The 20,859-nt window shown below is 54.6% G+C and overlaps 1 protein-coding gene across 1 annotated transcript in view; it reads left to right on the plus strand.

Annotated features, from left to right (window-relative positions):
• The window catches only part of PDE3B (phosphodiesterase 3B), an 80,426-nt gene that overhangs the window by 42,428 nt on the left and 17,139 nt on the right, over nt 1-20,859 (plus strand). Inside the window, exons 5-10 of the mRNA XM_073550740.1 lie at nt 834-1,029; nt 1,316-1,392; nt 1,881-2,005; nt 2,451-2,591; nt 19,408-19,519; nt 19,662-19,760. Coding sequence (XP_073406841.1) covers nt 834-1,029; nt 1,316-1,392; nt 1,881-2,005; nt 2,451-2,591; nt 19,408-19,519; nt 19,662-19,760 — 750 coding nt within the window. The remainder of the gene's footprint in view (nt 1-833; nt 1,030-1,315; nt 1,393-1,880; nt 2,006-2,450; nt 2,592-19,407; nt 19,520-19,661; nt 19,761-20,859) is intronic.

Genomic DNA, 20,859 nt, shown 5'->3' on the forward strand with positions numbered 1-20,859 from the left:
GAGGAGACTGTAGGACAGGAGACTACAATCTATTACTCCCCGTTATCAGTCATTACTGGGGGAGGAGACTGTAGGACAGGAGACTACAATCTATTACTCTCCGTTATCAGCCATTACTGGGGAGGAGACTGTAGGACAGGAGACTACAATCTATGACTCCCTGTTATCGGCCATTACTGGGGAGGAGACTGTAGGACAGGAGACTACAATCTATTACTCCCCGTTATCAGTCATTACTGGGGGAGGAGACTGTAGGACAGGATACTACAATCTATTACTCTCCGTTATCAGCCATTACTGGGGAGGAGACTGTAGGACAGGAGACTACAATCTATTACTCTCCGTTATCAGCCATTACTGGGGGAGGAGACTGTAGGACAGGAGACTACAATCTATTACTCCCCGTTATCAGCCATTACTGGGGAGGAGACTGTAGGACAGGAGACTACAATCTATTACTCCCCGTTATCAGCCATTACTGGGGAGGAGACTGTAGGACAGGAGACTACAATCTATTACTCCCCGTTATCAGCCATTACTGGGGAGGAGACTGTAGGACAGGAGACTACAATCTATTACTCCCCGTTATCGGCCATTACTGGGGAGGAGACTGTAGGACAGGAGACTACAATCTATTACTCTCCGTTATCAGCCATTACTGGGGGAGGAGACTGTAGGACAGGAGACTACAATCTATTACTCCCCGTTATCAGCCATTACTGGGGGAGGAGACTGTAGGACGGGAGACTACAATCTATTTCTCCCTGTTATCAGACTGTTGACCTGTATTTCTTCCTGTCTGATATCTTTGTGGTGGTCTTGCTGGGTTGCAGGTACCTCTCCCATGCTGAGCCCGGTGAGCTCGCCCTCCCATGGTTCTGTGTTTGGCCGATCACCTGTCGAGTTTCCGGACACCGCTGATTTCCTTACTAAACCAAGTGTGACTTTACATAAACCTGTGGGACTCGCTCTCGGCTCTCAGGATTTCCCACAGCCAATCAGATCGTCTACAAGCCATACATGTCACAGGTAACGGCGCCGGAGCTGGTACAGAATGATTGGCGTCACTTCCATATACTGCGCTGATGACCGCTGCTCCTTGGGGCTGGGATATGGGGGCTGGGGTGTTGGGTGGGGTGAGGCTATGGGGGCTGGATTATCAGAGGGGTGTTGAGGTGACATGGGCTGGGTTGTTGTGGTCAGGGGTCGGGTGGGGGGACAGATGCGATGGGGGCTGGGATGTTAAATGGGCAGGTTTGTCTGGGTGGGGGGTCGTGCTCTTCACCATAGACTTATCGTCTCCTCCTTCCCCCAGTTGTGATCGCAGGATTTTTAAATCTACGTCACATTCGGAATCGCTGGACGGCGGCGAGAACCAAGCGCTGAAATCAGGTGAGAGCAGAGACGCCTGTGCCCAGGGGTTCCTTGCCGCCTGTGCCCGGGGGTCCCTCGCCGCCTGTGCCCGGGGGTTCCTCACCGCCTGTGCCCGGGGGTCCCTTGCCGCCTGTCCTCGGGGGGTTTCCTTGCCGCCTGTCCTCGGGGGTTCCTCACCGCCTGTGCCCGGGGGTCCCTTGCCGCCTGTCCTCGGGGGTTCCTCACCGCCTGTGCCCGGGGGTCCCTTGCCGCCTGTCCTCGGGGGGTTTCCTCGCCGCCTGTGCTCGGGGGTCCCTCACCGTCTGTCCTCGGGGGGTTTCCTCGCCGCCTGTGCCCAGGGGTCCCTTGCCGCCTGTCCTCGGGGGGTTTCCTCGCCGCCTGTGCCCGGGGGTCCCTTGCCGCCTGTCCTCGGGGGTTCCTCGCCGCCTGTGCCCGGGGGTCCTCGTCGCCAGAACCCCAGGGTCCGGCGGTTCCGTTACTCCCTGCTCACTTTCTCATGTCTTCAGGTGAATATTCCGACGTTCAGGCCGAACCTTTGCACTTAACGGACCGGGCGCAGGAGAAGCGAGTGTCCAGCGACTGTATGACACTACTGCAGGAGGAGCAGACGCAGCGTAGCCAACACCCGGAGGTAAGTGCAGCCTCACACTGATCATCAGGCCTCCCAGCTGAGCTGCTGCTGCAGTGTGTCAGTGCAGAGGAGAGTCCAGGACAGGGAGGGATTTGGCTGTCGTTGTGTTCACGTCGCTTTCCTCATCCCTTTCAGCCTCCTATTATTTCCTACCTTTCTGCTTGCTGTCAGTGAATGGAAACCTTGCATACTGCAGAGGATAAAACTTTATTGACCTGAATCATCTTATAGCTGAGGGTTTGTTACGGTGTATCAGAGCTCATTGATGACCCGAACTCTGGGTTGATACATTGTAACGGATCCTCAGTTGTGAGAATAATCCGCTTTCACCCTGTTGATGATTCCATTTACTGATGGTGAATCTTTTTTTTTTTTTTGGGGAGGGGGGGGGGGTCTTTGTCACCAACGGTTTACACCTTTGCTCTGAACTTGTCCTTCTGTTTAGGGGCAGATTGAGGAGTCGGCAGCACTGGATTTGCACATTGAGGATCAGGACGAATTACTGCAGAAAATGGATAATTGGAATTTTCCAATCTTCGATCTCATGGAGAAAACTGGCGGGAAATGTGGGTGGATCCTGAGTCAGGTGCGACAGTCGCTATACACTGTATCCGTCCTCGTTACTTCTGTCACTTGCAGTACCGCTTTTCACCACTGTGTAATTTCCATAGACTTCAGATGACAGCGCTGGGGGCGCTGTTGCACTGGTCATTCGGCTTCTCTGTGTCAGGCCTGATCCTGCTTATTCTTTGGGTCCTCGCCTTTGCTGTATTTTCTGGTTTGCCTGATAATCTGGCAGGTGCTGGATGAGCAGAATTCCCGTATTTCTAGACTTTATCCTGTAAAGTTTTAGCTTTCCATCTCTATATATAAAACTGAATGTGTGTGTGTATCACCAACCAATCACGAAGCATCTTTCATTTCACCAGAGCTGTTCAAAGGAAGCTGAGCTGTGATTGGTTGCTATGAGCAACAGTTTTCCTTGCTACCAATCACTAAGCATCTCTCATTTCGCCAGAGCTGGTTAAAAGAAGCTAAGCTGTGATTGGTTGCTATGAGCAAGTTTTCCCACTTGACAACACCTCAGCAGACACTGACATGGTGGGAGAAATCTAGCATCCCTGGGAACATAAGCTCCCAGCCATTGTCTGTCCCCCAGAAAGGAGCAAAGAGCACATGACAGAAATGAATCCCCCCCTCCCGTGCATCATTGGTATGCAAGTTAGGGCAAATCCACTCAGCGATTTGGTACTGACCCCAGTCCTTTCTTAAAGGGATCCTCGGTATGGAAGTCAGGGCAATTGCCTTCAAATGCTCTGATACTAACCCCAGGCTTCTATAAAAGGATCTCCTGTACGAAAGGCAGGGCAAATCCACTCAGCGCTCTGGTTCTGACCCCAGGCTGACGGGATGGTGTGGGATATTAGGGGTAGTAGTCCGGTGGCTCTGGCTGACGGGATGATGTGGGATATTAGGGGTAGTAGTCCGGTGGCTCTGGCTGACGGGATGATGTGGGATATTAGGGGTAGTAGTCCGGTGGCTCTGGCTGACGGGATGATGTGGGGTATTAGGGGTAGTAGTCCGGTGGCTCTGGCTGATGGGATGATGTGGGATATTAGGGGTAGTAGTCCGGTGGTTCTGGCTGACGGGATGATGTGGGATATTAGGGGTAGTAGTCCGGTGGCTCTGGCTGACGGGATGATGTGGGATATTAGTGGTAGTAGTCCGGTGGCTCTGGCTGACGGGATGATGTGGGATATTAGGGGTAGTAGTCCGGTGGCTCTGGCTGACGGGATGATGTGGGATATTAGGGGTAGTAGTCCGGTGGCTCTGGCTGACGGGATGATGTGGGATATTAGGGGTAGTAGTCCGGTGGCTCTGGCTGACGGGATGATGTGGGATATTAGGGGTAGTAGTCCGGTGGCTCTGGCTGACGGGATGATGTGGGATATTAGGGGTAGTAGTCCGGTGGCTCTGGCTGACGGGATGATGTGGGATATTAGTGGTAGTAGTCCGGTGGCTCTGGCTGACGGGATGATGTGGGATATTAGGGGTAGTAGTCCGGTGGCTCTGGCTGACGGGATGATGTGGGATATTAGGGGTAGTAGTCCGGTGGTTCTGGCTGACGGGATGATGTGGGATATTAGGGGTAGTAGTCCGGTGGCTCTGGCTGACGGGATGATGTGGGATATTAGGGGTAGTAGTCCGGTGGCTCTGGCTGACGGGATGATGTGGGATATTAGGGGTAGTAGTCCGGTGGCTCTGGCTGACGGGATGATGTGGGATATTAGGGGTAGTAGTCCGGTGGTTCTGGCTGACGGGATGATGTGGGATATTAGGGGTAGTAGTCCGGTGGCTCTGGCTGACGGGATGATGTGGGATATTAGGGGTAGTAGTCCGGTGGCTCTGGCTGACGGGATGATGTGGGATATTAGGGGTAGTAGTCCGGTGGTTCTGGCTGACGGGATGATGTGGGATATTAGGGGTAGTAGTCCGGTGGCTCTGGCTGACGGGATGATGTGGGATATTAGGGGTAGTAGTCCGGTGGCTCTGGCTGACGGGATGATGTGGGATATTAGGGGTAGTAGTCCGGTGGTTCTGGCTGACGGGATGATGTGGGATATTAGGGGTAGTAGTCCGGTGGCTCTGGCTGACGGGATGATGTGGGATATTAGGGGTAGTAGTCCGGTGGTTCTGGCTGACGGGATGATGTGGGATATTAGGGGTAGTAGTCCGGTGGCTCTGGCTGACGGGATGATGTGGGATATTAGGGGTAGTAGTCCGGTGGCTCTGGCTGATGGGATGATGTGGGATATTAGGGGTAGTAGTCCGGTGGCTTCGGCTGACTGGATGATGTGGGATATTAGGGGTAGTAGTCCGGTGGCTCTGGCTGATGGGATGATGTGGGATATTAGGGGTAGTAGTCCGGTGGTTCTGTCTGACGGGATGATGTGGGATATTAGGGGTAGTAGTCCGGTAGCTCTGGCTGACGGGATGATGTGGGATATTAGGGGTAGTAGTCCGGTAGCTCTGGCTGACGGGATGATGTGGGATATTAGTGGTAGTAGTCCGGTGGCTCTGGCTGATGGGATGATGTGGGATATTAGGGGTAGTAGTCCGGTGGCTCTGGCTGATGGGATGATGTGGGATATTAGAGGTAGTAGTCCGGTGGCTCTGGGTGACGGGATGATGTGGGATATTAGTGGTAGTAGTCCGGTGGCTCTGGCTGACGGGATGATGTGGGATATTAGGGGTAGTAGTCCGGTGGCTCTGGCTGACGGGATGATGTGGGATATTAGGGGTAGTAGTCCGGTGGCTCTGGCTGACGGGATGATGTGGGATATTAGGGGTAGTAGTCCGGTGGCTCTGGCTGACGGGATGATGTGGGATATTAGGGGTAGTAGTCCGGTGGCTCTGGCTGACGGGATGATGTGGGATATTAGGGGTAGTAGTCTGGTGGCTCTGGCTGACGGGATGATGTGGGATATTAGGGGTAGTAGTCCGGTGGTTCTGGCTGACGGGATGATGTGGGATATTAGGGGTAGTAGTCCGGTGGCTCTGGCTGACGGGATGATGTGGGATATTAGGTGTAGTAGTCCGGTGGCTCTGGCTGACGGGATGATGTGGGATATTAGGGGTAGTAGTCCGGTGGCTCTGGCTGACGGGATGATGTGGGATATTAGGGGTAGTAGTCTGGTGGCTCTGGCTGACGGGATGATGTGGGATATTAGGGGTAGTAGTCCGGTGGCTCTGGCTGACGGGATGATGTGGGATATTAGGGGTAGTAGTCCGGTGGCTCTGGCTGACGGGATGATGTGGGATATTAGGGGTAGTAGTCTGGTGGCTCTGGCTGACGGGATGATGTGGGATATTAGGGGTAGTAGTCCGGTGGCTCTGGCTGACGGGATGATGTGGGATATTAGGGGTAAGTAGTCTGGTGGCTCTGGCTGACGGGATGATGTGAGATATTAGGGGTAGTAGTCCGGTGGCTCTGGCTGACGGGATGATGTGGGATATTAGGGGTAGTAGTCTGGTGGTTCTGGCTGACGGGATGATGTGGGATATTACGGGTAGTAGTCCGGTGGCTCTGGCTGACGGGATGATGTGGGATATTAGGGGTAGTAGTCTGGTGGTTCTGGCTGACGGGATGATGTGGGATATTAGGGGTAGTAGTCCGGTGGCTCTGGCTGACGGGATGATGTGGGATATTAGGGGTAGTAGTCTGGTGGCTCTGGCTGACGGGATGATGTGAGATATTAGGGACAGTAGTCCGGTGGCTCTGGCTGACGGGATGATGTGGGATATTAGGGTTAGTAGTCCGGTGGCTCTGGCTGATGTGAGATGTTAGGGGTATTAGTCCGGTGGCTCTGGCTGATGGGAAGATGTGGGATATTAGGGGTAGTAGTCCGGCAGCTGTGACGGGATGATGTGGGATATTAGGGGTAGTAGTCCGGTGGCTCTGGCTGACGGGATGATGTGGGATATTAGGGGTAGTCCGGTGGCTCTGGCTGACGGGATGATGTGGGATATTAGGGGTAGTAGTCTGGTGGCTCTGGCTGACAGGATGATGTGGGATATTAGGGGTAGTAGTCCGGTGGCTCTGGCTGACGGGATGATGTGGGATATTAGGGGTAGTAGTCCGGTGGCTCTGGCTGACGGGATGATGTAGGATGTTAGGGGTAGTAGTCCGGTGGCTCTGGCTGACGGGATGATGTGGGATATTAGGGGTAGTATTCCGGTGGCTCTGGCTGACGGGATGATGTGGGATATTAGGGGTAGTAGTCCGGTGGCTCTGGCTGACGGGATGATGTGGGATATTAGGGGTAGTAGTCCGGTGGCTCTGGCTGACGGGATGATGTGGGATATTAGGGGTAGTAGTCCGGTGGCTCTGGCTGACGGGATGATGTGGGATATTAGGGGTAGTAGTCCGGTGGCTCTGTCTGATGGGATGATGTGGGATATTAGGGGTTGTAGTCCGGTGGCTCTGGCTGATGGGATGATGTGGGATATTAGGGGTAGTAGTCCGGTGGCTCTGGCTGACGGGATGATGTGGGATATTAGGGGTAGTAGTCCGGTGGCTCTGTCTGATGGGATGATGTGGGATATTAGGGGTAGTAGTCCGGTGGCTCTGGCTGATGGGAAGATGTGGGATATTAGGGGTAGTAGTCCGGCAGCTGTGACGGGATGATGTGGGATATTAGGGGTAGTAGTCTGGTGGCTCTGGCTGACGGGATGATGTGGGATATTAGGGGTAGTAGTCCGGTGGCTCTGGCTGACGGGATGATGTGGGATATTAGGGGTAGTCCGGTGGCTCTGGCTGACGGGATGATGTGGGATATTAGGGGTAGTAGTCTGGTGGCTCTGGCTGACAGGATGATGTGGGATATTAGGGGTAGTAGTCCGGTGGCTCTGGCTGACGGGATGATGTGGGATATTAGGGGTAGTAGTCCGGTGGCTCTGGCTGACGGGATGATGTAGGATGTTAGGGGTAGTAGTCCGGTGGCTCTGGCTGACGGGATGATGTGGGATATTAGGGGTAGTATTCCGGTGGCTCTGGCTGACGGGATGATGTGGGATATTAGGGGTAGTAGTCCGGTGGCTCTGGCTGACGGGATGATGTGGGATATTAGGGGTAGTAGTCCGGTGGCTCTGGCTGACGGGATGATGTGGGATATTAGGGGTAGTAGTCCGGTGGCTCTGGCTGACGGGATGATGTGGGATATTAGGGGTAGTAGTCCGGTGGCTCTGTCTGATGGGATGATGTGGGATATTAGGGGTTGTAGTCCGGTGGCTCTGGCTGATGGGATGATGTGGGATATTAGGGGTAGTAGTCCGGTGGCTCTGGCTGACGGGATGATGTGGGATATTAGGGGTAGTAGTCCGGTGGCTCTGTCTGATGGGATGATGTGGGATATTAGGGGTAGTAGTCCGGTGGCTCTGGCTGACGGGATGATGTGGGATATTAGGGGTAGTAGTCCGGTGGCTCTTGCTGATGGGATGATGTGGGATATTAGGGGTTGTAGTCCGGTGGCTCTGGCTGATGGGATGATGTGGGATATTAGAGGTAGTAGTCCGGTGGCTCTGGGTGACGGGATGATGTGGGATATTAGTGGTAGTAGTCTGGTGGCTCTGGCTGACGGGATGATGTGGGATATTAGGGGTTGTAGTCCGGTGGCTCTGGCTGACGGGATGATGTGGGATATTAGGGGTAGTAGTCCGGTGGCTCTGTCTGATGGGATGATGTGGGATATTAGGGGTAGTAGTCCGGTGGCTCTGGCTGACGGGATGATGTGGGATATTAGGGGTAGTAGTCCGGTGGCTCTTGCTGATGGGATGATGTGGGATATTAGGGGTTGTAGTCCGGTGGCTCTGGCTGATGGGATGATGTGGGATATTAGAGGTAGTAGTCCGGTGGCTCTGGGTGACGGGATGATGTGGGATATTAGTGGTAGTAGTCTGGTGGCTCTGGCTGACGGGATGATGTGGGATATTAGGGGTTGTAGTCCGGTGGCTCTGGCTGATGGGATGATGTGGGATATTAGTGGTAGTAGTCCGGTGGCTCTGTCTGACGGGAGGATGTGGGATATTAGTGGTAGTAGTCCGGTGGCTCTGGCTGATGGGATGATGTGGGATATTAGGTGTAGTAGTCCGGTGGCTCTGGCTAATAGGATGATGTGGGATGTTAGTCGTAGTAGTCCGGTGGCTCTGGCTAATAGGATGATGTGGGATGTTAGTCGTAGTAGTCCGGTGGCTCTGGCTGATGGGATGATGTGGGATATTAGTGGTAGTAGTCCGGTGGCTCTGGCTAATAGGATGATGTGGGATGTTAGTCGTAGTAGTCCGGTGGCTCTCTCTGATGGGTTGATGTGGGATATTAGTGGTAGTAGTCTGGTGGCTCTGTCTGATGGGTTGATGTGGGATATTAGGGGTAGTAGTCCGGTGGCTCTGGCTGATGGGATGATGTGGGATATTAGTGGTAGTAGTCCGGTGGCTCTGGCTGACGGGATGATGTGGGATATTAGGGGTAATAGTCCGGTGGCTCTGGCTGATGGGATGATGTGGGATATTAGTGGTAGTAGTCCGATGGCTCTGGCTGATGGGATGATGTGAGATATTAGGGGTAGTAGTCCGGTGGCTCTGACTGACGGGATGATGTGGGATATTAGGTGTAGTAGTCCGGTGGCTCTGGCTGACGGGATGATGTGGGATATTAGGGCTGGTAGTCCGGTGGCTCTGGCTGACGGGATGATGTGGGATATTAGGGGTAGTAGTCCGGTGGCTCTCGCTGATGGGATGATGTGGGATATTAGGTGAAGTAGTCCGGTGGCTCTGGCTGATGGGATGATGTGGGATATTAGGGGTAGTAGTCCGGTGGCTCTGGCTGACGGGATGATGTGGGATATTAGGGGTAGTCCGGTGGCTCTGGCTGACGGGATGATGTGGGATATTAGGGGTAGTAGTCTGGTGGCTCTGGCTGACAGGATGATGTGGGATATTAGGGGTAGTAGTCCGGTGGCTCTGGCTGACGGGATGATGTGGGATATTAGGGGTAGTAGTCCGGTGGCTCTGGCTGACGGGATGATGTGGGATATTAGTGGTAGTAGTCCGGTGGCTCTCGCTGATGGGATGATGTGGGATATTAGGTGAAGTAGTCCGGTGGCTCTGGCTGATGGGATGATGTGGGATATTAGGGGTAGTAGTCCGGTGGCTCTGGCTGACGGGATGATGTGGGATATTAGGGGTAGTCCGGTGGCTCTGGCTGACGGGATGATGTGGGATATTAGGGGTAGTAGTCTGGTGGCTCTGGCTGACAGGATGATGTGGGATATTAGGGGTAGTAGTCCGGTGGCTCTGGCTGACGGGATGATGTGGGATATTAGGGGTAGTAGTCCGGTGGCTCTGGCTGACGGGATGATGTAGGATGTTAGGGGTAGTAGTCCGGTGGCTCTGGCTGACGGGATGATGTGGGATATTAGGGGTAGTATTCCGGTGGCTCTGGCTGACGGGATGATGTGGGATATTAGGGGTAGTAGTCCGGTGGCTCTGGCTGACGGGATGATGTGGGATATTAGGGGTAGTAGTCCGGTGGCTCTGGCTGACGGGATGATGTGGGATATTAGGGGTAGTAGTCCGGTGGCTCTGGCTGACGGGATGATGTGGGATATTAGGGGTAGTAGTCCGGTGGCTCTGTCTGATGGGATGATGTGGGATATTAGGGGTTGTAGTCCGGTGGCTCTGGCTGATGGGATGATGTGGGATATTAGGGGTAGTAGTCCGGTGGCTCTGGCTGACGGGATGATGTGGGATATTAGGGGTAGTAGTCCGGTGGCTCTGTCTGATGGGATGATGTGGGATATTAGGGGTAGTAGTCCGGTGGCTCTGGCTGATGGGATGATGTGGGATATTAGTGGTAGTAGTCCGGTGGCTCTGGCTGACGGGATGATGTGGGATATTAGGGGTAATAGTCCGGTGGCTCTGGCTGATGGGATGATGTGGGATATTAGTGGTAGTAGTCCGATGGCTCTGGCTGATGGGATGATGTGAGATATTAGGGGTAGTAGTCCGGTGGCTCTGACTGACGGGATGATGTGGGATATTAGGTGTAGTAGTCCGGTGGCTCTGGCTGACGGGATGATGTGGGATATTAGGGCTGGTAGTCCGGTGGCTCTGGCTGACGGGATGATGTGGGATATTAGGGGTAGTAGTCCGGTGGCTCTCGCTGATGGGATGATGTGGGATATTAGGTGAAGTAGTCCGGTGGCTCTGGCTGATGGGATGATGTGGGATATTAGGGGTAGTAGTCCGGTGGCTCTGGCTGACGGGATGATGTGGGATATTAGGGGTAGTCCGGTGGCTCTGGCTGACGGGATGATGTGGGATATTAGGGGTAGTAGTCTGGTGGCTCTGGCTGACAGGATGATGTGGGATATTAGGGGTAGTAGTCCGGTGGCTCTGGCTGACGGGATGATGTGGGATATTAGGGGTAGTAGTCCGGTGGCTCTGGCTGACGGGATGATGTGGGATATTAGTGGTAGTAGTCCGGTGGCTCTCGCTGATGGGATGATGTGGGATATTAGGTGAAGTAGTCCGGTGGCTCTGGCTGATGGGATGATGTGGGATATTAGGGGTAGTAGTCCGGTGGCTCTGGCTGACGGGATGATGTGGGATATTAGGGGTAGTCCGGTGGCTCTGGCTGACGGGATGATGTGGGATATTAGGGGTAGTAGTCTGGTGGCTCTGGCTGACAGGATGATGTGGGATATTAGGGGTAGTAGTCCGGTGGCTCTGGCTGACGGGATGATGTGGGATATTAGGGGTAGTAGTCCGGTGGCTCTGGCTGACGGGATGATGTAGGATGTTAGGGGTAGTAGTCCGGTGGCTCTGGCTGACGGGATGATGTGGGATATTAGGGGTAGTATTCCGGTGGCTCTGGCTGACGGGATGATGTGGGATATTAGGGGTAGTAGTCCGGTGGCTCTGGCTGACGGGATGATGTGGGATATTAGGGGTAGTAGTCCGGTGGCTCTGGCTGACGGGATGATGTGGGATATTAGGGGTAGTAGTCCGGTGGCTCTGGCTGACGGGATGATGTGGGATATTAGGGGTAGTAGTCCGGTGGCTCTGTCTGATGGGATGATGTGGGATATTAGGGGTTGTAGTCCGGTGGCTCTGGCTGATGGGATGATGTGGGATATTAGGGGTAGTAGTCCGGTGGCTCTGGCTGACGGGATGATGTGGGATATTAGGGGTAGTAGTCCGGTGGCTCTGTCTGATGGGATGATGTGGGATATTAGGGGTAGTAGTCCGGTGGCTCTGGCTGATGGGAAGATGTGGGATATTAGGGGTAGTAGTCCGGCAGCTGTGACGGGATGATGTGGGATATTAGGGGTAGTAGTCTGGTGGCTCTGGCTGACGGGATGATGTGGGATATTAGGGGTAGTAGTCCGGTGGCTCTGGCTGACGGGATGATGTGGGATATTAGGGGTAGTCCGGTGGCTCTGGCTGACGGGATGATGTGGGATATTAGGGGTAGTAGTCTGGTGGCTCTGGCTGACAGGATGATGTGGGATATTAGGGGTAGTAGTCCGGTGGCTCTGGCTGACGGGATGATGTGGGATATTAGGGGTAGTAGTCCGGTGGCTCTGGCTGACGGGATGATGTAGGATGTTAGGGGTAGTAGTCCGGTGGCTCTGGCTGACGGGATGATGTGGGATATTAGGGGTAGTATTCCGGTGGCTCTGGCTGACGGGATGATGTGGGATATTAGGGGTAGTAGTCCGGTGGCTCTGGCTGACGGGATGATGTGGGATATTAGGGGTAGTAGTCCGGTGGCTCTGGCTGACGGGATGATGTGGGATATTAGGGGTAGTAGTCCGGTGGCTCTGGCTGACGGGATGATGTGGGATATTAGGGGTAGTAGTCCGGTGGCTCTGTCTGATGGGATGATGTGGGATATTAGGGGTTGTAGTCCGGTGGCTCTGGCTGATGGGATGATGTGGGATATTAGGGGTAGTAGTCCGGTGGCTCTGGCTGACGGGATGATGTGGGATATTAGGGGTAGTAGTCCGGTGGCTCTGTCTGATGGGATGATGTGGGATATTAGGGGTAGTAGTCCGGTGGCTCTGGCTGACGGGATGATGTGGGATATTAGGGGTAGTAGTCCGGTGGCTCTTGCTGATGGGATGATGTGGGATATTAGGGGTTGTAGTCCGGTGGCTCTGGCTGATGGGATGATGTGGGATATTAGAGGTAGTAGTCCGGTGGCTCTGGGTGACGGGATGATGTGGGATATTAGTGGTAGTAGTCTGGTGGCTCTGGCTGACGGGATGATGTGGGATATTAGGGGTTGTAGTCCGGTGGCTCTGGCTGATGGGATGATGTGGGATATTAGGGGTAGTAGTCCGGTGGCTCTGTCTGACGGGAGGATGTGGGATATTAGTGGTAGTAGTCCGGTGGCTCTGGCTGATGGGATGATGTGGGATATTAGGTGTAGTAGTCCGGTGGCTCTGGCTAATAGGATGATGTGGGATGTTAGTCGTAGTAGTCCGGTGGCTCTGGCTAATAGGATGATGTGGGATGTTAGTCGTAGTAGTCCGGTGGCTCTGTCTGATGGGTTGATGTGGGATATTAGTGGTAGTAGTCTGGTGGCTCTGTCTGATGGGTTGATGTGGGATATTAGGGGTAGTAGTCCGGTGGCTCTGGCTGATGGGATGATGTGGGATATTAGTGGTAGTAGTCTGGTGGCTCTGTCTGATGGGTTGATGTGGGATATTAGGGGTTGTAGTCCGGTGGCTCTGGCTGACGGGATGATGTGGGATATTAGGGGTAATAGTCCGGTGGCTCTGGCTGATGGGATGATGTGGGATATTAGGGGTAGTAGTCCGATGGCTCTGGCTGATGGGATGATGTGAGATATTAGGGGTAGTAGTCCGGTGGCTCTGACTGACGGGATGATGTGGGATATTAGGTGTAGTAGTCCGGTGGCTCTGGCTGACGGGATGATGTGGGATATTAGGGCTGGTAGTCCGGTGGCTCTGGCTGACGGGATGATGTGGGATATTAGGGCTGGTAGTCCGGTGGCTCTGGCTGACGGGATGATGTGGGATATTAGGGGTAGTAGTCCGGTGGCTCTGGCTGACGGGATGATGTGGGATATTAGGGGTAGTAGTCCGGTGGCTCTGGCTGATGGGATGATGTGGGATATTAGGGGTAGTAGTCCGGTGGCTCTGGCTGACGGGATGATGTGGGATATTAGGGGTAGTAGTCCGGTGGCTCTGTCTGATGGGATGATGTGGGATATTAGGGGTAGTAGTCCGGTGGCTCTGGCTGATGGGAAGATGTGGGATATTAGGGGTAGTAGTCCGGCAGCTGTGACGGGATGATGTGGGATATTAGGGGTAGTAGTCTGGTGGCTCTGGCTGACGGGATGATGTGGGATATTAGGGGTAGTAGTCCGGTGGCTCTGGCTGACGGGATGATGTGGGATATTAGGGGTAGTCCGGTGGCTCTGGCTGACGGGATGATGTGGGATATTAGGGGTAGTAGTCTGGTGGCTCTGGCTGACAGGATGATGTGGGATATTAGGGGTAGTAGTCCGGTGGCTCTGGCTGACGGGATGATGTGGGATATTAGGGGTAGTAGTCCGGTGGCTCTGGCTGACGGGATGATGTAGGATGTTAGGGGTAGTAGTCCGGTGGCTCTGGCTGACGGGATGATGTGGGATATTAGGTGTAGTAGTCCGGTGGCTCTGGCTGACGGGATGATGTGGGATATTAGGGCTGGTAGTCCGGTGGCTCTGGCTGACGGGATGATGTGGGATATTAGGGCTGGTAGTCCGGTGGCTCTGGCTGACGGGATGATGTGGGATATTAGGGGTAGTAGTCCGGTGGCTCTGGCTGACGGGATGATGTGGGATATTAGTGGTAGTAGTCCGGTGGCTCTCGCTGATGGGATGATGTGGGATATTAGGTGAAGTAGTCCGGTGGCTCTGGCTGATGGGATGATGTGGGATATTAGGGGTAGTAGTCCGGTAGCTCTGGCTGACGGGATGATGTGGGATATTAGGGGTAGTAGTCCGGTAGCTCTGTCTGATGGGATGATGTGGGATTTTAGGGGTAGTAGTCCGGTGGCTCTGGCTGACGGGATGATGTGGGATTTTAGGGGTAGTAGTCCGGTGGCTCTGGCTGACGGGATGATGTGGGATATTAGGGGTAGTAGTCCGTTGGCTCTGGCTGATGGGATGATGTGGGATATTAGGGGTAGTAGTCCGGTGGCTCTGGCTGATGGGATGATGTGGGATATTAGGGGTAGTAGTCCGGTGGCTCTGGCTGATGGGATGATGTGAGATATTAGGGGTAGTAGTCCGGTGGCTCTGGCTGATGGGATGATGTGGGATATTAGGGGTAGTAGTCCGGTAGCTCTGGCTGATGGGATGATGTGAGATATTAGGGGTAGTAGTCCGGTGGCTCTGGCTGATGGGATGATGTGGGGTATTAAGGGTAGTAGTCCGGTAGCTCTGGCTGATGGGATGATGTGAGATATTAGGGGTAGTAGTCCGGTGGCTCTGGCTGATGGGATGATGTGGGATATTAGGGGTAGTAGTCCGGTGGCTCTCGCTGATGGGATGATGTGGGATATTAGGGGTAGTAGGTCCGGTGGCTCTGGCTGATGGGATGATGTGAGATATTAGGGGTAGTAGTCCGGTGGCCCTGGCTGATGGGATGATGTGGGATATTAGGGGTAGTAGTCCGGTGGCTCTCGCTGATGGGATGATGTGGGATATTAGGGGTAGTAGGTCCGGTGGCTCTGGCTGACGGGATGATGTGGGATATTAGGGGTAGTAGTCCGGTGGCTCTGGCTGACGGGATGATGTGGGATATTAGGGGTAGTAGTCCGGTGGCTCTGGCTGACGGGATGATGTGGGATATTAGGGGTAGTAGTCCGGTGGCTCTGGCTGATGGGATGATGTGAGATATTAGGGGTAGTAGTCCGGTGGCTCTGGCTGATGGGATATTAGGGGTAGTAGTCCGGTGGCTCTGGCTGACGAGATGATGTGGGATATTATGGGTAGTAGTCCGGTGGCTCTGGCTGATGGGATGATGTGAGATATTAGGGGTAGTAGTCCGGTGGCTCTGGCTGATGGGATGATGTGGGATATTATGGGTAGTAGTCCGGTGGCTCTGGCTGATGGGATGATGTGGGATATTAGGGGTAGTAGTCCGGTGGCTCTGGCTGACGAGATGATGTGGGATATTAGTGGTAGTAGTCCGGTGGCTCTGGCTGACGGGATGATGTGGGATATTAGGGGTAGTAGTCCGGTGGCTCTGGCTGACGGGATGATGTGGGATATTAGGAGTAGTAGTCCGGTGGCTCTGGCTGATGGGATGATGTGGGATATTAGGAGTAGTAGTCCGGTGGCTCTGGCTGATGGGATGATGTGGGATATTAGGGGTAGTAGTCCGGTGGCTCTGGCTGACGGGATGATGTGGGATATTAGGGGTAGTAGTCCGGTGGCTCTGGCTGACGGGATGATGTGGGATATTAGGGGTAGTAGTCCGGTGGCTCTGGCTGATGGGATGATGTGGGATATTAGGAGTAGTAGTCCGGTGGCTCTGGCTGATGGGATGATGTGGGATATTAGGGGTAGTAGTCCGGTAGCTCTGGCTGACGGGATGATGTGGGATATTAGGGGTAGTAGTCCGGTGTCTCTGGCTGATGGGATGATGTGGGATATTAGGGGTAGTAGTCTGGTGTCTCTGGCTGACGGGATGATGTGGGATATTAGGGATAGTAGTCCGGTGGCTCTGGTTGACGGGATGATGTGGGATATTAGGGGTAGTAGTCCGGTGGCTCTGGCTGATGGGATGATGTGGGATATTAGGGGTAGTAGTCTGGTGGCTCTGGCTGACGGGATGATGTGGGATATTAGGGGTAGTAGTCCGGTGGCTCTGGCTGACGGGATGATGTGGGATATTAGGGGTAGTAGTCCGGTGTCTCTGGCTGATGGGATGATGTGGGATATTAGGGGTAGTAGTCTGGTGGCTCTGGCTGACGGGATGATGTGGGATATTAGGGGTAGTAGTCCGGTGGCTCTGGCTGATGGGATGATGTGGGATATTAGGGGTAGTAGGTCCGGTGGCTCTGGCTGATGGGATGATGTGGGATATTAGGGGTAGTAGGTCCGGTGGCTCTGGCTGATGGGATGATGTGGGATATTAGGGGTAGTAGGTCCGGTGTCTCTGGCTGATGGGATGATGTGGGATATTAGGGGTAGTAGTCCGGTGGCTCTGGCTGACGGGATGATGTGGGATATTAGGGGTAGTAGGTCCGGTGGCTCTGGCTGATGGGATGATGTGGGATATTAGGGGTAGTAGTCCGGTGGCTCTGGCTGACGGGATGATGTGGGATATTAGTGGTAGTAGTCCGGTGGCTCTGGCTGACGGGATGATGTGGGATATTAGTGGTAGTAGTCCGGTGGCTCTGGCTGACTGGATGATGTGGGATATTAGGGGTAGTAGTCCGGTGGCTCTGGCTGACTGGATGATGTGGGATATTAGGGTAGTAGTCCGGTGGCTCTGGCTGACTGGATGATGTGGGATATTAGGGGTAGTAGTCCGGTGGCTCTGGCTGACGGGATGATGTGGGATATTAGGGGTAGTAGGTCCGGTGGCTCTGGCTGAAGGGATGATGTGGGATATTAGGGGTAGTAGTCCGGTGGCTCTGGCTGACGGGATGATGTGGGATATTAGGGGTAGTAGGTCCGGTGGCTCTGGCTGACGGGATGATGTGGGATATTAGGGGTAGTAGTCCGGTGGCTCTGGCTGACGGGATGATGTGGGATATTAGGGGTAGTAGTCCGGTGGCTCTGGCTGATGGGATGATTTGGGATATTAGTGGTAGTAGTCCGGTCGCTCTGGCTGACGGGATGATGTGGGATATTAGGGGTAGTAGTCCGGTGGCTCTGGCTGACGGGATGATGTGGGATATTAGGGGTAGTAGTCCGGTGGCTCTGGCTGACGGGATGATGTGGGACATTAGGGGTAGTAGTTCGGTGGCTCTGGCTGACGGGATGATGTGGGATATTAGGGGTAGTAGGTCCGGTGGCTCTGGCTGACGGGATGATGTGGGATATTAGGGGTAGTAGTCCGGTGGCTCTGGCTGACGGGCTGATGTGGGATATTAGGGGTAGTAGTCCGGTGGCTCTGGCTGATGGGATGATGTGGGATATTAGTGGTAGTAGTCCGGTGGCTCTGGCTGACGGGATGATGTGGGATATTAGGGGTAGTAGTCCGGTGGCTCTGGCTGACGGGATGATGTGGGATATTAGAGGTAGTAGTCCGGTGGCTCTGGCTGACGGGATGATGTGGGACATTAGGGGTAGTAGTCCGGTGGCTCTGGCTAACGGGATGATGTGGGACATTAGGGGTAGTAGTCTGGTGGCTCTGGCTGACGGGATGATGTGGGATATTAGGGGTAGTAGTCCGGTGGCTCTGGCTGACGGGATGATGTGGAATATTAGGGGTAGTAGTCCGGTGGCTCTGGCTGACGGGATGATGTGGGATATTATAGTGAATGTGGCTATGCGTAGTGGATGGGGTTCTACACTCAGCTTTATATATGTATAGATATAATCATTATAATTTGTTATAACTAACCGTAGTTAGTTACTCTGCCCGGGTAGCGCCGGGCTCTTCAGCTAGTCTTCTATAAACTCCCGCTCCTTCCCCCGCCATTATCGCAGCCTCCATTCAGACATTATAAATGTGTCTTCCTGGGCGGCTGGCGATTAGTGATCTCCGTCTTATTCTCGGCCTGACAACTTTTCATTATGACTTCACTTTTTGGCTCCGGCGTCTCCCAATAAAACTCCCAATTCTCCAGAATTGTCTAATGCAGCTGATGTGGCCGCTGCTGCCAGAATGTAGCGCTGAGATCATCGACTCCGAAATCACAGAATGAGGTCCTTCAAGGATAGCAGCTAAAATGATGAGAGCCACTGTCCCTGCCCAAAGAACGAGGCGCCATCGATGAAGCCGAAATGTAGATGTAACATGGAGGAGATCAGTGGCAAAGACATCAGGAGACGCTTGTCAATGGCCTCTCTCTGTGGGAGGCAGGGGTCGGAGGCTTGGCGGGAAGTGCTGAACTGGAAGTTGGGCGGGTGGCCATCCGCAGCTGGGCGGAGGGGAGACAACTGGGCAGTCACGAGGCGGATGGTAGTTGGGCGGTCGGCAGCTGGGCAGGAGGCAGTTAGTAGTTGGAGTTAGGGAGTCAGCAGCTGGGTGAGAGGCAGTTGAAGTTGGGCAGGCAGGAGATGGTCAGTAGGTGTGAAGGAGGCAGTTGGCAGCTGGGCAGTCAGGAAGGTTTTCAGTAGGCAGTTGGAGCTGTTCAGTCAGGAAGTGGTCGTCAGCTTGTTGGGAGGTGGGCGGAGTTGGGCAGTCAGAAGGAGGTTAGCAGCTTGGAGGGAGGTGGTCGGAGCTGGGCACTCAGGAGGCGGTTGGAGCTGGGCAATCAGGAAGCGGTCAACAGCTGAGTAGTCAGCAGGCGGTTGGAGCTGTTCAGTCAGAAGGAGGTTGACAGCTTGTTGGGAGGTGGTCGGAGTTGGGCAGTCAGGAAGCGGTCGGCAGCTGGGAAATCAGGAGGAGGTCGGCAGCTTGGCGAGAGGCGGTCGGAGGTGGGCAGTCTGGAAGCGGTCGGAGGTTGGCAGTTTGGCGGAAGGCGGTCGGCAGCTTGGCGGATAGTAATTAGGATTTAATGCACTCTTCCTTACTTCGTGGCTTCCACTCCAGTCACATGCACAGCTCCGGTCAGCGTTCTGCACCAGACCTGTGGACGTTTGCCGCGGTCTCCTGTGTGTCGCCCTGTCGGGTGTCAGTGTGATGTCTCCCGTTTTGTGTTCGCAGGTCTCATGCTCCCTGTTCTACGATACAAGCTTGTTTGAAATCTTCAAAATTCCTGAAAACAAATTCCGAAACTTCTTCCGGGCGTTAGAAAGTGGCTACCGGGATATCCCATGTGAGTACAAGGCGGACCCCCTCCCCCGGACACCCCTATGCTTACCCCCCCTCTCTCCGGACACCCCCCTCCCCAGACACTCGGACTTGTGCTCCCGTCTTATCCCAGAGTCTCCCCTCTGATATTTGGGGCTTCCTTGCAGACCACAATCGCACTCACGCCACGGACGTCATGCACGCGGTTTGGTTTCTGACCACACGACCCGTCCCGGGATTCCAGGAGCTGAGCAGCGATGAGGCCGGTGAGTCCGTCATTTACTTCCTCTGTGGACCCTTGGGGTCTCCAACACTGTAATGAAATCCGAGCAGTGCCAGGACCCATGAAGAAGGATGCGGGACCACCATGATATGATCTGTGCCCCCCTCCATACAGACCCTCAGTAGCAGAGTTGTACGGGTTTGTGAGTCTATAGATTGGAAATGTTTCCATGTACAACCCTCAGGACACGGCTGTGAGTGCCTGCTGAGGGTTGTAGTTCTTACTCCAGTGCTGCAGGGGTTAACATGCTGCCTGCGTGTTTTATGAGCCGCCTGTATTACTGGGTAATTGATTGATGGGTAAATGCTGATCATCCCTCGTCGGCTGCCAAGTCCTCGCTCCCCCGATGCCGCTCGCTCGCAGCGCCTGCTCTGCTGCAGTCAGCACTTTCCGGCTCCGCGGCGCATTACACTAATAATTCTTTACATTATTAGGAAATTAAACATCAGAACTAAAAATATCCCACAATGAGCAGCGGAGGGCGGCGTGCCAGGAGTGGGGGGCCGGGGGCCTGACGGGTGACATGGGTGGATTCCTCAGTGCCAAGAGTGGGGGGCCGGGGGCCTGACGGGTGACACAGGGGGATTCCTCAGTGCCAAGAGCGGGGGGCCGCGAGCTAACACGGGGAATTCCTCAGTGCCAGGAGCGGGGGGTCGCGGGCGTGACGGGTGACACGGGGATTCCTCAGTGCCACGAGCGGTGGGCCGCGGGCGTGACGGGTAACATGGGGGGGATTCCTCAGTGCCACGAGCGGGGGGCCGCGGGCCTGACGGGTGACATGGGGGGGATTCCTCAGTGCCAAGAGCGAGGGCCCGCGGGCCTGACGGGTGACATGGGGGGGATTCCTCAGTGCCAAGAGCGAGGGCCTGCAGGCTAACACGGGGGGATTCCTCAGTCCCAAAAGTGGGGGGCCGCGGGCGTGACGGGTGACACGGGGATTCCTCAGTGCCACGAGCGGGGGGCCGCGGGCCTGACGGGTGACATGGGGGGGATTCCTCAGTGCCAAGAGCGAGGGCCCGCGGGCCTGACGGGTGACATGGGGGGGGATTCCTCAGTGCCAAGAGCGAGGGCCTGCAGGCTAA

Source organism: Dendrobates tinctorius, unplaced genomic scaffold (assembly GCF_039654945.1).
Source record: "Dendrobates tinctorius isolate UK_male_01 unplaced genomic scaffold, ASM3965494v1 ptg000168l, whole genome shotgun sequence".
NCBI classification, from domain to species: Eukaryota; Metazoa; Chordata; class Amphibia; order Anura; family Dendrobatidae; genus Dendrobates; species Dendrobates tinctorius.